This window comes from Thamnophis sirtalis, unplaced genomic scaffold (assembly GCF_051295495.1).
Source record: "Thamnophis sirtalis isolate CommonGarterSnake01/CBP01778 unplaced genomic scaffold, rThaSir2_p1.2 scaffold_4, whole genome shotgun sequence".
NCBI classification, from domain to species: Eukaryota; Metazoa; Chordata; class Lepidosauria; order Squamata; family Natricidae; genus Thamnophis; species Thamnophis sirtalis.
Genome location: NW_028261384.1, coordinates 70,531,369 through 70,545,921, shown reverse-complemented (window position 1 = coordinate 70,545,921; position 14,553 = coordinate 70,531,369). Strand labels below are relative to the sequence as shown.

The 14,553-nt window shown below is 40.9% G+C and overlaps 1 protein-coding gene across 2 annotated transcripts in view; it reads left to right on the top strand.

Annotated features, from left to right (window-relative positions):
- The window catches only part of AMPH (amphiphysin), a 228,107-nt gene that overhangs the window by 45,234 nt on the left and 168,320 nt on the right, over positions 1-14,553 (top strand). For both annotated transcript variants that reach the window (XM_087713101.1, XM_087713099.1), the window contains exon 2: positions 13,925-14,005. In XM_087713101.1, the coding sequence (XP_087569227.1) occupies positions 13,925-14,005 (81 nt within the window). The remainder of the gene's footprint in view (positions 1-13,924; positions 14,006-14,553) is intronic.

Here is a 14,553-nt window from a genome sequence, read left to right as displayed (position 1 = left end):
CGGAGCTTCGTATAATCCCCGACCTTCGGTCCTTCCGACGTGCCCTAAAAAGTTGGCTTTTCCAGCAAGCAGCCAGGCCTGAACAAGCAAAATACAGTATTGATCACTGTTAATTTTAATTCGAATTTTTTTAAAAAAAATGTATTGTCAATTTTAATTGGGTTTGGGATATTCCATTTAATTTTTTAAAAACTTTTATATCATGTGTTTCTTTTAATTGTTGTACACCGCCCTGAGTCCTTGGAAGAAGGGCGGCATATAAATCTAATAAATCTCAATCTCATTCGTTTAATGGCTATTTGAATATAACAACAGCTCTGAAAAAAGTGACATATGATCATTTTTCATGCAATCGTTGCAGCATCCCCATGGTCACATGATCAAATGTTTTATACTTGACAACTGGCTCATATTTATGATTACTGCAGTGTCCCAGAATCTCTTTTTGCCACTTTCTGACAAGCCAAGTCAATGGGGAAGCCAGATTCACTTAACTGTGTTACTAATTTAACCATTGGAGTGATTCACTTAAAAACTGTGGCAAGAAAGGTCATAAAATTAAAATGGGGACAAAACTCACTATAACTCTCTCACTTTGCAGTTAAAATTTTGGGTCTAATTGTGCTCATAAATCGAATTGGGTGATGGCAGAAGAGTCACTTTTGAGCAAGGGCAGAGAGTCTCCCCCTAGTTATGCAGGCAGAGGCACGCTTCCCATTTTGATAGTCCCCCCCCCCCTGTGGCTTGGGCCACATTGCCGGGTTAGTGACAGAACTTCTGTGCCCAGGATGGACCCACCATGCTACCCATATGTGCATATCCGTCAACAGCGGATGGTGTGTACAAAATGAGAGGCTTTGCCTCTCCTGCGCAATAGAGCCGCATCTCTCATTAGTGCCGGAGAGGCTGCGGAGAAGGCACTGCATGCCTGCCAAAAAGTCTTTCTGACAGCCTCACCTGTAGCAGAGATGATAATATCAAATTTCTCTAGCCTCTAATTCTCCTTAAGTATTACCAAACAAGGAACAGCACTGGCAGGCTTTCTAAGCTTGCCTAAAACAGGTGAAGCTTTACCCGCAGAACGAAGAAGAGATATTAATAGGGTTAGATATTAACAGTTTTTGTCTGGAGGAGGAAGACGGGGAGAAAAAAGAGGGAAAGCAGCCGAGTGAGTAGCACCTTGCCCACCAAGCACAAAGTGCTGCCTTTGCCGAGAGAGGGGGTGGGGTGAGGTGAGCATGAAAAAGATCCAATCCTCTGTGTGTGTGTCTGTCTGTGTGTGTGTGAGAGAGAGAGAGAGAGAGAGAGAGACAGACAGACAGACAGACAGACAGACCCAATCTCTTTCCCTCTTTCTTTTCTTCTGTCCCCTCCCAACTCCACCTGGCCCATACAGGCACCACCACACGAGTGAAATCGAGTTGGCCATGCCCACCCGGTCACACGTCCACCCAGTGATGCCTACCCAGCTGATCATTAGGGAAGAGAACTGGTTATTAAGTTATTTGAATCCCACCACTGGATAAGAGTTGCTGTTAGAATAACTCAATTATTCTATATTCTCTCATTCAACATTTAAGCCTTCCCTCATTAAAGATACTAATAGCTATTCAACACATAATTCAGGTTCTTATCTAGGATACAGATACAGTGCTGTATTATGCAGATAATCCAACACCCCGAAGAGTCTCCTTTAGTTACAAAAAGTATTTTGAAGTCAAAATTGACAGAGCTGCTTGTTCCTATGCAGTTTCAACCCTGTATCCCTGCAAGATCAAAGGGCAGCTCAAGGATAGGCAATTGGAGGGCTGTGAGATCACTATATGCCTGGACTAGATCCCTTCCTGGTTTTAATTTTTTTCCCAGTCCAATGGAATATGCAAAAAATGTTATGTAAACATTTTACATAACATTTAACAATATTTACTGAGCAGAATAGGATCAAATATAACAGAGAGCAGCCAGAAATTGAATTTTAAAGTAGCCTGGATCCAACTGGAACTGCAGTAAGAAGAAATCTAGAAAAAAAATTGAACACACCCTATGCAAAAGCTATAAATAGAGTTTATCATAGTAATATTGGAACATGACAGCTTGTAATACAGGTTGACCTTTATTGCAACCAGAATTTCTGTTGCTAAGAAAGTTGGTTGTTAAATGAGTCATGCCCAATTTTATCATTTTGCCTCAGTTGTTAAGTGAATCATATGGTGATTAAGTGAATGGTGACTATACAACCTCAGAATATTGCAGTTATCGTCAAGTCAAGTCAAGTAGGTTTTATTGTCATTTCAACAATATACAGTACAGTACACAGTGAGACGAAACAACATTTCCCCAGGACCATCAGACAACATAGATAAAAAGAAAAAGAGCAGAACACAGAACTACATATAGTTCTAAATCTAAGAACTTAGAGAGTTGAGGAGTCTGATGGCTTGTGGAAAGAAACTGTTACACAGTCTGTTTGTGTGGGCCTGAATGATTCTGTATCTTTTTCCAGATGGCAAGAGAGTAAAGAGCGTGTATGAGGGGTGTGTGTGGTCAGCCACAATGTTTCTGGCTTTACGATTGCAGCGTGTAGTGTATATTCCCATGATAGAGGGATGAGCAACCCTGATGATCTTTGCTGTCCTTACTATTCGCTGTAGGATCTTGCGATCCAAAATGATGCAATTCCCAAACCAGGTGATAATGCAGCTGCTCAGGGTGCTCTCGATGGTCCCTCTCTAGAAGGTTGTGAGGATGTGTGGTGGAAGCTGTGCCTTCCTCAGTTTCCTAAGAAAGTAAAGACGCTGCTGGGCCTTCCTTGTTTTGGAACCAGTGTTGAGGGACCAGGTGAATTTCTTCACCAGGTGAACACCAAGGAATTTGGTGCTCTCTATGATCTCCACGGAGGAGCCATTGATTTTCAGTGAGGAGTGGTTGTGTTGTGTCCTTCTGAAGTCAACAACCATCTCTTTTGTCTACATTCAGAGACAGGTTGTTGGCTTTCGTTAACTTCTTCACCTCCTTTCTGTATGCTGTCTCGTTGTTCTTGTTGATAAGACCCACCATGGTCATATCATCAGTGAACTTTATGATGTGATTCAAACTGTGCATTGCTACACAGTCATGCATCAGCAGGGTGAACAGCAGGGGACTGAGCATATAGCCTTGAGGGGCTCCAGTGCTCAGTATGATGGTGTTAGAAGTGTTGTTCATGATCCGGACTGTCTGAGATCTTTCAGTCAAAAAGTCCAGAATCCAGTTACAGAGGGAAGTGTTCAGGCCCATCAGATGTTGGGGAATGATAGTGTTGAATGCTGAACTAAAGTCTATGAACAGCATTCATACATGGTTCCACCACAAAACCGCAGTAGACTAAAGTGCGTGTGACTAAAGCACGGTGACAAAACTGCACCGTCAAAACTGCGTGACAACAGAAGGTTCTCGGGTCTCCATTCCATGTTTGCCCCGGTAACCTCTTTTAGCCATTTTTTAATCCTTTTCCAATATTCCGTGGCCTCAGTACAGGACCACCAAATATGGTAGAATGTGCCATCCTTTCTTCCACATTTCCAACACAATGGAGATAACCCAGGGAACATCTTGGCTAACCTCGTTGGGGGGAAGTGCCACCTATAAACCATCTTGTATATGTTTTCTTTGAATGCTGTAGATGTTGTAAGTTTAATGGTGTTACTCCATAGATCCCACCATTTGCCCATTTCAATTTCATAGCCAAGGTTTCTCTCCCATGCTATTAGAAGGCTTTTGTCCATCTCTTCATTAGCATCTTGGCAGGTCAAAAATTGGTAAATCTTCGATAACATTTTCTTGTCTCCACCAAACAAAATCTTATCTAGCCCCTGAGGGTTTGGGTAGATCCCAAACCATACCCTATCGCTTTTAAACCTGTTTCTAACCTGTAAATATTCCCACCATTCCAGATTCCTGCCCTGCTGCTCTAATTCCATCTTTGTTTTCATGTTGCCATCTTCTGTCATGATGTCTTTATATGTTATGTTTCTTGTCCAATTAAATACACTGGGATGCGTTAAGGCCTCTAATGGTGCCAACCAGCACGGAACCCTAAGATAGTATTTTTTCCTCATCTTTTCCCAGACCCCCATCAAAATCTTCCGAATATAATGTCCCATGAAGTACCTATGGGGGGTGTCTCTTTCTTGCCAGAGGGAGGCATGCCATCCCTGAGGGAGGTCATGTCCCTCTATAGCCAATAGGCGCCTTCTACTCAACATCACCCAATCTTTCACCCATGTCATAATTGCTGCATTATAGTATGCTTCCCAGTTGGGTATTCCGAAGCCTCCCAGTTCTCTACGTTTTTGCAATATTTGGGCTTTAATTCGTGCTTTCTTGCCTTGCCATATAAATCGAGTCACTATTGTCTCCAAAGATTTTAAAAAAAATTTGTCCAATTTAGTTGGTGCCGTTTGAAACCGACAACAGCGCGCCGACAGAAGCGCGCTGTAACATAACCCTAAACCTAACCCTAAACCTAACGCTAAACCTACCCTAAACCTGCCCTAACCCTAACCCTAAACCTAACCCTAAACCTAACTCTAAACCTAACCCTAAACCTTACCTTAAGTTAAATCGCGCTTCTGTCGGCGCGCTGTTGTCGGTGCGCTGTTGTTGGCGCGCTTTTGACATCGCGGTTTTAGCGCCGCGGTGTTGTCGGCGCGCTTTTGACGTTCGCGGTTATGTCGTGCCATGTTCATACATATGAGTCTTTGTTTTCTAGGTGAGTAAAGGCTAGATGGAGTGTAGTGGAGATGACGTCGTCAGTGGAGCGATTCAAGTGGTATGCAAACTGCAGTAGATCCAATGTTACAGGCAGCAGGGTCTTTATATGCCTCAAGATGAGTCTCTCGGAGCACTTCATGATGATGGGAGTAAGTGCAATGGGACAGTAGTCATTGAGGCAGGACACTGATGGTTTCTTCGGAACGGGGACGATGGTCGTTGTCTTGAAACACTTTGGGACAAGAGTGGTACTCAGAGAGAGGTTGAAGATGTCAATGAAAACATTTGCCACTTGGTCTGCACATGAGTATGAGTATGAGTATGAGTAGTTTATTTATATGCCTCCCTTTTCCCTGGGGGGACTCAGGGCGGCTCACAGTTCGGAAGGAAGGGAGGACAAACAAATTAACACATAAGACAGTACATCATTAAAAGCACAACATTCATACAATTCGGGTGGGTTACGGTCTTTAACCCCAGGCCTGACGGGACAGCCAGGTTTTAAGGGCTGTGCGGAAGGTCTGGAGGGTGGTGAGGGTACGAATCTCCACAGGGAGATCGTTCCATAGGGTCGGAGCTGCCACCGAGAAGGCTCTCCTCCGCGTGGTTGCCAGTTGACCTTGAGCGGCAGATGGAACTCGGAGGAGGCCTAATCTATGGGATCTAATTGGTCGAGTGGAGGTAATTGGCAGTAGGCGGTCTCTCAAGTACCCAGATCCACTACCATGAAGGGCTTTGTAGGTGACAAGTAGCACCTTGAAGCGTACCCGGAGATCGACAGGTAGCCAGTGCAGCTCGCAGAGGATAGGTGTTACGTGGGTGAAACGAGGTGCACCCACGATCACTCGTGCGGCCGCATTCTGGACTAGCTGAAGTTGCCGAATACTCTTCAAGGGCAGCCCCATGTAGAGCACATTGCAGTACTCCAGCCTGGAGGTCACAAGGGCACGAGTGACTGTTGTGAGAGCCTCCCGGTTCAGGTAGGGGTGCAACTGGTGCACCAGGCGAACCTGGGCAAATGCCCCCCTGGTCACAGCTGACAAATGGTGTTCAAAAGTCAGCTGTGGGTCCAGGAGGACTCCCAAGTTGCGGACCCTGTCTGAGGGGCGTAGTATTTGACCCCCCAGCCTGAGAGATGGAACACTTGCCAAATTAGTGGGAGGGAAGCACAACAGCCACTCGGTCTTATCTGGATTGAGCACAAGCTTGTTAACCCTCATCCAGTCTCTAACAGCCTCAAGGCCCTGGTTCATCACGTCCACCGCTTCATTGAGTTGGCACGGGGCAGACAGATACAACTGTGTATCGTCCGCATACTGGTGGTATTTTATCCCGTGCCGCCGAATGATCTCGCCCAGCGGTTTCATGTAGATATTAAAAAGTAGGGGGGACAGGACCGAACCCTGCGGCACCCCATATGTTAGGGGCCTAGGGGTCGATCTCTGCCCCCCAACTAACACCGACTGCGACCTGTCCGAGAGGTAAGAGGAGAACCACTGCAAAATAGTGCCTCCCACCCCCACCTCCCGCAGACGTCGCAGAAGGATACCATGGTCGATGGTATCGAAAGCCGATGAAAGGTCAAGGAGTACCAGGATGGAGGCATGGCCTCCATCCCTGGCTCTCCAGAGGTCATCGGTCAATGCGACCAAAGCAGTTTCTGTGCTGTAGCCAGGCCTGAAGCCAGACTGGAATGGGTCAAGATAACTAGCTTCCTCCAAGGACCGCTGGAGCTGAAAGGCCACCACCTTCTCAACAACCTTCCCCACAAAGGGGAGGTTGGAGACTGGACGGTAGTTGTTTAGAACGGCTGGATCCAAAGATGGTTTCTTCAGGAGGGGTCTCACCACCGCCGCCTTAAGAGCGGGGGGAAAGACCCCCTCCCGAAGGGAGGCGGTGAGAACCGCCTGGATCCAGCCCCGTGTCACCTCCCTGCCGTTAACAACCAGCCAGGAGGGGCACGGGTCCAGTACACATATGGAGGCACTTACAGCTCTCATGGCCTTGTCCACGTCCTCAGGGGCAACAGCCTGAAACTCAACCCAGCGATGGCCTACCAGATTATCCCTTAGTGCCTCGGCTGGTTCTGCAGAATTGGAGTCCAAGTCCGACCGAAACCGAGCAACTTTGTCCACGAGAAACTGGACGTAATCCTCAGCCCTGCCCTGCAAAGGATCCCCCGTATCCCTCCTATTTAGGAGGGAGCGGGTTATCCTGAACAGGGCGGCTGGGCGCATCCTCTGAGTACTCTGCCAGGAATATTGTCTGGTCCCATAGCTTTCCGTGGGTTGACTCTGCTTAGAGCTTTCCTCATGTCAGTAGTGGAGAGACAAAGTATCTGGTCGTTGGAAGGAGGTGTGGTCTTCCTCACTGTCACGTCATTCTGTGCTTCAAAACAGGCATAGAAGCTGTTTAACACATCTGGAAGTGAGCCATCACTTTCACAGGCAGGTGGTGATGTTCTGTAATTAGTGATGGCTTGGATGCCCTGCCACATACGCTGTGTGTCACCGCTGTTTGTGAAGTGTTGGTAGATGCTCTGGGCATGTGCACGCTTTGCTTCTCTGATGGCCTGGGACAGATTGGCTCTCACTGTTCTTAGGGCTGCTTTATCACCTGCCCTGAATGCAGAATCTCGGGTTTTCAGTAGAGCATGCACTTCTCTAGTTATCCACGGCTTCTGGTTGGAGTGCGAGATAATTTACTTGGAGACTGTGACCTCATCAATGCACTTGCTGATATAGCTGGTTACTGATGATGTGTACTCCTCCAAGTCAATGGAGTCACCATTGGTTGCAGACTCCCTGAACATATCCCAGTCAGTGCATTCAAAGCAGTCCTGAAGAGCAGAGATGGCTCCTGCTGGCCAGGTCCTCACCTGCTTCCGAACTGGTCTTGAACGTCTAATGAGTGGTCTGTATGCTGGAATTAGCATAACAGAGATGTGGTCCAAGTAGCCAAGGTGGGGGCAGGGTTTCATCCAATATGCACCCAGGATGTTTGTATAAAAAACAGCCAGCGTGTTTTTCCCCTCTGGTTGCAAATTTTGATGAAATTTAGGGAGCACAGTCCTGAGATTTGCATGATTGAAATCTCCGGCAACAATAAACAATCCATCAGGGTGTGTGTTCTGCAGGTGAAGTATACAGAGCGCTTCCTTAGCATTAGCGCTAGGTGGAATATGCACGCCGAGTATAATAGCAGTGGTGAATTCTCTGGATAAATAAAAAGGTCTACATTTTACAACCATAAACTCTTTCCTAGCTTTCCTATTCCTAGCTACAGTACTAAAAAAATTATTCAGAGAAACACTCCTAGCTACAGTACTAAAAAACGTTACTCAAAAAACACTCCTACTTACTACAATAAAAACATAACTCAGAGAAACTCCTAGCTACAGTACTAAAACGTTACTCAAAGACACTCCTACTTATTATACTAAAAACATTACTCAGGGAAACTCCTATTTACTGCACTAAAAACATTACTCAAGGAAACACCTACTTACTGTACTAAAAAACATTACTCAGAAAAACACTTCTAGCTACAGTACTAAAAACATTACTCAAAAACACTCCTACTTACTGTACTAAAAACTTTACTCAAGGAAACACCTACTTACTGTACTAAAAAACATTACTCAGAAAAACACTTCTAGCTACAGTACTAGCATAAATATGTGTCAGTTGCTAAGCAACAAAATTTTGTTCATGTGACCCGTGACAGTAATAAATTCAATGACTGGTTGTAAGTCAATTTTTCAGTGTTGTTACAACTTCAAACAATCACTAAATGAATGATTGTTAAGTTGTAGACTACCTATAATATCCCTAAAAAGTGGAGCATAGATGTAGTGACCCTTTGTCCTTTGTTATAAAGTTCTTTATTTCAAAAAACTATTAGATTATTTTTTTTGAACATGTTCTAGTTCTTTATTTTGGTTATTTAATTTTTACTACACAAATACCACACTTAATGTACAGTCATTCACATTCATGTAAAAAAATATGAAACATTGAATTGTTTTTTCAATATACCAGACAGCTAGCTGATGTTGCAGCAAGAATTGCTGGAAAATAGCGGGCTCTGCCAAGCCTCACAAAATCCAGCTGGTAATCACTGCCAGGAGACCCATAGCCACCTGATCACAATGAACTCGCAATTTCCTCGTCAGGTCCAAAGAAGTTCTCTCAAACAGCAGCAGGTATGATGGCCATTTTTGGTAGTCACAAAACTGGGATAACCGGGAGTGGTTCATGGACAAAGTATTGAAACTGGGTGAGATAATTACCAACTTTTACTCTAAAGAGCTGGTGTAAATACAAGAATTTTAAAAGAGAACTCCTAAGCCTAAGAAAGCGGTGACTTAACACAAAGAGAAAACAACTGAAAATTAAGAGGTGAAAGAAACCCAAGGAAATCTTTGAACCACAGAAAGCTTGGGGGAAAAGCTGAAACAATTTGAAAAGTGATTTTTTGAGAGAAACTGTTCTGTTTATTAGTATTTTTAAGCCCCCTGGATTTATTAATAATCAGCTATTTTTGACAGACTTTTTGGTTGGATTTGGGAATAAGAGTGTCATCTACTGGATGAAGAGAAGTACTACAGCACTATAGCCACAGTGAACTCAATGAAAGTGAAAGTGAACTCAATACACATAAAGCCTAATACACAGAATAGAAGTAATAACATCTGGAAGACGACCTGACCTTGACTTTGTTAGAAGATAACTTGGATAATTTGAGAGCATTTAATGAGTTTCTTTTTTTCCTCTTCTGAAGATCTTTAAAGGTAACTAACTTGCAAATAACTAAACTTTATTAAAATTGGCTATTGGGTTATAGATTTGAAATATTGGAGGAATCTAGTGGATTAACTTGGATTTGGAATATTAATGTTATTCAGCAGAACACTATGAATCAAAAGAAAAAATGTGATAGAAGAAAAGAAAAAAGAAGGAAAACTAAATAAGTTGAAAATTTGGACAATTGGGCAGATATATTATTGGGAAAATATAAGGTTGCAAATTACTAAAGAATTTTAAGAATTTTAAAGATTATAAAATGAGCTTTAAATATTGAGATATTGGAATTATAGAAATATACTGAGTAATTTTATTAAATTATTTATAAGATGAATTTACAGGGGATGATAAAGGAATATGAGGTATATGTAGAAATACTTTTGATGTTAAAAAATGTCCATGAATCTATAAAGAACGATAAGGAGACAAGGGGATTATTTAAAGTCACAGAAATGAATGTAGAAGTCACTCAACAATTCGGGGAAAAAGAGGAACATGATATCCAAGAAATAGATGAGAAAATTAGAAGAAGCAGTTGAAGGGAAAAATCAAAATGAGATGCAAGAAGCTAAAAATAAAGAAGAGAAAGGATTAAAAAGTAGGAATCAATCAGATAACTCCTCAACAGCTTATAATAGAACAGAGAGAAAAGACAAAAAATCACAATATACTTTCACACACTATTAATATTAATGATATGATTATTTCCATCTACTAGTCTAACACACACACACACACACACAAATGCATACATATATATGCTGGTCTTCTTGTATTTGGGTCTTTTCCCATGTAAGATTGAGATTGTCTTGGCAACGTTTCGGCAAGGTCTCACTTGTCATCTTCTGCTTAAAGCGTGGTCATAGCTGCCATCTTTCTATAAATCTTGATGGGGGTGTGCTTTGTTTCAGTAAGTGGAAAGATTGGTTGTGTGGTTGTATCATGATTGGTAGATTGGTGCTGGCTGTGTGTCTGTTGTTGTTTCATGTTGTAATAGCCTGTATGGTGGGTGGGGCTCATTTGTTGACTAGAGCTGATTTCCAGATGTATGGTAGGCAGGAGGTATCCTCACGTTTATTCATGTTGTGGGGGTGTTTCTCTATTTCGATAGCTTCCATAATTATTCTCTTGTTAAAGTGTTCAGTTTGGGAGATTAACCTGGTTCCTTCAAAATTAATTTCATGTCCTGTAGCTTTAAGGTGCTGGAAAAGGGAAGAAGTTTTTTTCTTTTTTTCTTACTGCATTCTTGTTCTGCGATGCGTGCATTTATTCTCCTGTTCTTTTGTCCTATGTATGTTGCAGGGCAGATTTTGCATGGTATTTCGTAGACTCCTTGGTTTTCTAGCTGGATTTAGTCTTTGGGGTTTCTTAAGATGTTGGCTATTTTTTGGTCAATGTTGAAGTCTGTCTTGATATTGTGTTTGTGGAGAATTTTGCTGATTTTATCTGTGGTCCTGTTCTGTGTCTTGGTTTTTTGGGGGAGTCTCCCTTTGGATTAGGTTGGTAATTGTTTTTCTTTGAAATCCATTGGAGATTAATATGTTTGCGAGAATGTGTAATTTAGTTTTCAGGTGGTCATATGCATATGCATATGTATATGTAGACGGTTAGACTATTAAGGATTAGAAATTGTGGGGATCTTAAGATACACTCATGGGATTGATTAAATATTGTTAATGCTTGGTATTGTTATTAATCCTACAAATTTGGAACATTGAAGGTATGGTAGAATAATGAGAAATTTGTAAAATATTAAATAATAGTATTTAGTAGGGGATAACAAATACAAGGTGTACAGAAATGTTATTTATGTTTAAATGAATCAATGGGAAAATGATAAAGGATTATAAAAAGAGAATAGTATTGTTGAAGTTGGAAAATTAAAATTACACGTATCTATTTGTATTATTGTTAACGTTTTTTAAAATAGACTTGACTCAGTCAATACACTGTCTACAAAATATGTAGGCATGAAAAGAAAACTGCAAATAAAATATGTTTTAAAAAGTACCTTTTCCCATATAGTTTGATTTTAAATATTTTCAATTTTTAATTAGAATATGTATTTTTTAAAGTTTTTCTTGGTTTTGCTCCTGAATTCATAACCATCAATTTTAAAAAGTATCCTGGTAAACCAGAATTTCTCCTTATATCTTCAAGAAAATATGATCACCATAAGCACACAGAGAAAGGCAAGAATGAAGGGAATGAGGTGATCTAGAAGGATGCTGTCACAGAGAACAGACAGAGCTTGTTGCCTGTAGCAAATGCCTCCTCCACCTTTTCACTAAAGTTCTCACTAAAGCAACAGTTGTTGTCTCTCTCTAGATGCCTTTACTTTAATCTTCAGCTTTTGTTTTTCTAGGCAGAGAAGTGCTACTCTTGGAGGCTCAAGGATGAGTCAGAGCTGTTTTATTTGATGAGGTTTCAGGGCTCTAAGCCATGACATCTTCCCTCTCATTCAAGGAGATCTATCTAAGTCTTTTTTTTCTTTTTTCTTTTCTTTTTTGAGATCTATCTAAGTCTTCACCTTCAGATATCAGATATCATCTGTTACAGAAGAAATTGTGTGTGCATGTGTGTATTCATAGTCTCTGATTGCACATGATCAGACCAGGTCAGACAGATGTGCAATGTACATTTGTCTCCTGCAGAATCCAGAAATATAAAAACAAAAGATGACATAATAATGTGGCTTTCTCCACCAGCACTCACATTTATTGGCTGCAGGTGTGTGTGTGTTTGTGTGTGTGTGTGTGTGTGTGTGTGAGAGAGAGAGAGAGAGAGAGAGAAAGTCTGTGTAAGATCTTGCCTCTCCAATCCTCCCAAGAAAGCAGGACTCTTGAAACTGCAGTTGCTTCAAAAAGAGCTTTTATTGAAAGGCTTGTGATTGCAAGAGTTCTAGGCAGGAACTAAATTTTACCACTTTAAAAAAACCAATTGAAAGCAGTGCAAACAAAACCCCTCCCACATTACAGCAATGCAAGAAACAGAAACTTTATATAGAGGAAGAGAAATATATGGGATCTACAAAGTTACCCCTGCATGCCCCCAAGGGAGTCTGACAACCAAACAGAATAAGAGTTTGCAGAACAAGCTTTAAATGTTCTTCTGTTTTAATGTAAGTGTGAAGTTGTTCGCTGTGTGCATAACTGAGTTCTGCCATCTAGGAAGTTCATGCTTCAATTTTGTCTGATTCATATTCAGCTGATCTTTACATTATTCTATGAATATCAGATCAAAACTCTTCAGTGCCTAAGGTGTCTGAAGTCTCTTTCTGGAGAAATATGTATGTCTGCATTGCACTTGTTTAAAATCTCATTCCATTTTATTTCAATTTGTTCATTAATGAAGTGCTTCTATTGCCACTGTGTTGGAAATTCACCCACAGATGTTATGCCTTACTTAATTGAGATTCTGCATCTTGGTCTCTTCAGCATACTTTTGAGCAATGCAAATATTCACCTTAATTATTTTGTACATATTTGTATGGCATTAAATATACTTGAAGCTTAATGTTGGTGACAAATCCCAAAACTCATTTGTCAGTTCATATTTAAGATTTCATACCTCATTAACTGGCAAGCCAATTTATTTCCCTGATTCTCTATTGCTATGTGTTTAAAATTAGACACAGATTGAAGTAATGTTGATTACTGTCAGGAATAATGAACCATAACATGTAATGGAAAGCTTAATACAGTTTGGTCTTCAACATCCTGACTGGCATAGTGGTTTATTATTCTGCCAGATTTCTTTCTCTATTGTGTTGCAGTGAAGCCTTTGGGATCATTAATCAACAGAAAGATTTATTGCTTCAAGAAAATATGCTAAGACTCTTGGTAATTTTTAAAATATTGCCAGGCTATTGATGCAGGAAGATAAAATGGTTATTGCTTTGAATCAACACTTCCTTCTTGGAGACTGTTTTTTAATAGTAGCATCATAGCTACTATTGGGTTTCCAGAAAATAAGACAGTCTTATTTTCTTTTGACCTCCAAAATAAGCAATTAGTCTTATTTTCAGGGAGATCTTATTATTTTTGAGGTACAGGAGGAGGCAAGCATGGTCACCTCATGGCTGCTGCTGTGTTGTAATATTTTCAGGAAGGGCTTACTTTTGGAGGAGGAATAATTTTAGCGCATGTGCTCAAAAGCCCGATTGGGCTTATTATCCAGGGAGGTCTTATTTGCAAGGAAACAGGGTATTGTATAAGTATTGTGATATAAACTGATGAGAAAAAAAATAGTAACCCATTATCAAAATGAGATGAATACCAATAATGTCAAAGCAATATAATCACTCAACTGATATTTGTTGAGACCTGCTCAAAGTAACAATGAGTTCTCCTGCTCTTCACTTGCAGGTGCTTCAGAAACTAGGCAAAGCTGATGAAACAAAAGATGAACAGTTTGAAGAGTATGTTCAGAACTTCAAACGGCAAGAGGTAGGAGGTTTTTGTTGATTTGATTATCATATAAGTTATTAATTCATTAGATCTTAACCCATAGACTAACAAATACATTAACAAGAAATATGTTTGTATGTAATTTATTCTATGTTTAGGTACTTAATGCTTTTTTTAAATCACCTTTAAAGATTAAATCTTATGACTATGACTGAGAAATAGAATAGAAAATACATTTGGTTTCAACTCTGGATGAAACCCTTATATTTCAGAAGTTCTGCCAAAGCTTTAAGATCAACCATGGTTTAGTAGAAAATAACCTCAGACTCTACTAGTAAAGTGCTAAGGAAATCCTTTAGGCCAAATTGTATCAAATAAATACAGATAATCCAGCGTATTCATCCTCAAGCCAGCTGGGAAGGTCACAAATAGGAATCACATGACCCTGGGATTCTGCAACTATTGTAAATACATGCCAGTTGCCAAACACATGAACTATGATCATGTGACTATGGGGATGCTGCAATGGTATGAGAACCTGTTATAATTCACATTTCTCAGTGCTGTTGCAATTTCAAATAATAGAA